The sequence below is a fragment of the Jaculus jaculus genome, chromosome 6 (assembly GCF_020740685.1).
Source record: "Jaculus jaculus isolate mJacJac1 chromosome 6, mJacJac1.mat.Y.cur, whole genome shotgun sequence".
In the NCBI taxonomy this organism is placed as follows: Eukaryota; Metazoa; Chordata; class Mammalia; order Rodentia; family Dipodidae; genus Jaculus; species Jaculus jaculus.
In genome coordinates this window covers 119,619,084-119,621,386 of record NC_059107.1, presented here as the reverse complement: position 1 = coordinate 119,621,386, position 2,303 = coordinate 119,619,084, and the positions used below count along the sequence as shown (strand labels likewise).

The 2,303-nt window shown below is 57.9% G+C and overlaps 1 protein-coding gene across 1 annotated transcript; it reads left to right on the top strand.

The window, feature by feature from the left end:
• On the top strand, nt 1-2,056 carry Phlda1 (pleckstrin homology like domain family A member 1). Its single transcript, XM_045153089.1, has 2 exons — nt 1-1,184; nt 1,538-2,056. The coding sequence occupies exon 1, from the start codon at nt 1-3 to the stop codon at nt 1,156-1,158; it is 1,158 nt and encodes a 385-aa protein (XP_045009024.1). The 3' UTR covers nt 1,159-1,184; nt 1,538-2,056.
• Nucleotides 2,057-2,303: the final 247 nt, after the last annotated feature.

Genomic DNA, 2,303 nt, shown 5'->3' with positions numbered 1-2,303 from the left:
ATGAGGCGTGCGCCGGCCGCCGAGCGCCGCTCCGAGCTGGGCTTTCCCCCGCCGCGCGGCCGCCGGGAGCCGCCTTTTCCGCTGGGTGTCACTCGGGGGTGGGGAGGATGGCCCATTCAAAAGCGCCGCGAGGGGGCCCAGCCGGCGCCCTTCAGTGAGCGCTCGCCAGGGGAAGGCGGAGGCCGGGCGGCTCGCGGCTCGCGGAGCTGGTGGCACATCGGGACGCGGCTGCCCCTGTGCCGGGACCCCGACCCTCCGCCGCCGCCGCCCTGCCCGCTGCGCGTCAGCCTCCTCTGCGCGCTCCGGGACGGCGGCCGCGGGCGCCGCTGGGGCGAGGACGGCGCGCGGCTGCTGCTGCTGCCCCGTGCGCGGGCGGCGGGGAGCCCAGAGGCCGGGGCGAGCGGCAGCCCCCCGTATGCCGGAAGGATGCTGGAGAGCAGCGGTTGCAAGGCGCTGAAGGAGGGCGTGCTGGAGAAGCGCAGCGACGGGCTGCTGCAGCTCTGGAAGAAAAAGTGCTGCATCCTCACCGAGGAGGGGCTCCTGCTCATCCCGCCCAAGCAGCTACAGCAGCAGCAGCAACAGCAGCAGCAGCAGCCCGGGCCGGGGCCAGCAGCAGAACCGTCCCAACCCAGCGGGCCCGCGGTCGCCGGCCTTGAGCCCCCGGTAAAGCTCAAGGAATTACACTTTTCGAACATGAAGACGGTGGACTGCGTGGAGCGCAAGGGCAAGTACATGTACTTCACCGTGGTGATGGCGGAGGGCAAGGAGATCGACTTTCGGTGCCCGCAGGATCAGGGCTGGAACGCCGAGATCACGTTGCAGATGGTGCAGTATAAGAATCGGCAGGCCATCCTGGCGGTCAAGTCCACTCGGCAAAAACAGCAGCACCTGGTCCAGCAGCAGCCCCCGCAGCCGCAAATCCAGCCGCAACCCCAGCCCCAGCCCCAGCTCCAGCTCCAGCCCCAGCCCCAACCTCAGCCCCAGCAGCTCCACCCCTACCCGCACCCGCACCCACACCCGCACCCGCACCCGCACCCTCATCCCCACGCGCACCCTCATCCGCACCAACTCCAGCACGCGCACCCGACGCCGCACTCGCAGCCGCTCTCGCAGCCGCACGGCCACCGGCTTCTCCGCAGCACCTCCAACTCTGCCTGAAGAGGGCAGCAGCCCGGCCGGCCAAGGTGAGCGAGGTCCGGGCGATTCGGGATACCCAGGAGTGGGTCCCACGTTGGTAGAGAGGAGTAGAACACTGGTTTAAGCGTTCCGCTGTCTGGTGGAAAAATGAACGATTACTGCAAGTTTCGGGGGGAATGGGAAGAAGAACGAGGCGCTGGGGCCAGCAGAGAGCCGGAAGAGAGGGGAGGGTGGGGGAAGCAGGCGAGGAGCACCTCATGCCACTTATTGTGCGCCTGGCCACCAAGTAGCCACCTGCAGTCGTTCTGAGCTAGCTTTTGTCCTTCGGACTTGACCCGAAGAGAACTGGGTCTCGGAGCATTCTGAGCCACCTATTTCATTTGGTGTCGTTTCTTTCCAGGTTTTGAGGACTTGAGGAAGTGGGACGAGCACGTTTCTATTGTCTTCTCCCGGGGCAAACACAAAACCGTCTCTAGGCGCCAGATCAAGTAGCCTGGACATCACCCGAGTGATAACTTGTGATTCCTCTTCGTTTTCTGCATATACATCATCACCGTGCAGGAAGCGATTCTGAGTCAAGAAGACTTTATATATGAACCTTTGAAAGGATCATCTAAACATAGTGGACCTTCTAGGAGCCATCTATTATGTACTGTAATTTTATTTTAATGTATTTTGGTTTATGATTATTTATTAGTTTTTGTAAATGCCTGTTCTAAGACATTTCCAAATGTAGGCCATTTCCCAAAACAGAAACTTTATTTTCAAAAAACCCTTCCCTAGTAAGTTCTAATCTTGAAGAAGAAAAAGGGGGCGGTGGAGGGGAAACATTAAAAACCCATTCACTATCCCTGGCCTTTTCAGAAGGTCTCTTTCATTGTTATGCCAGGTGATTGAAATTAAACTCTGATATTTTTTATCTTTTTAAGTTTCCTTCTTAGATATATAGTTTGTAAAGACGCTTTTTTAAGCGACACGGCCAAAATTGCATAAATAGGAAAACCTAATGCTCAAAATAGTGTTTTTTTTTTTTCTTCCTCTCCTGAAAGAAAATCAGTAGGGATGCTACTGTAGTTTAAAGTGTAACCTAACCGAAAGACAGAATGTTACCTGATGCAGCTGGGTCTGCTGGGGAGTGTGCCATCTGTGTATGAGGGCTTAATACC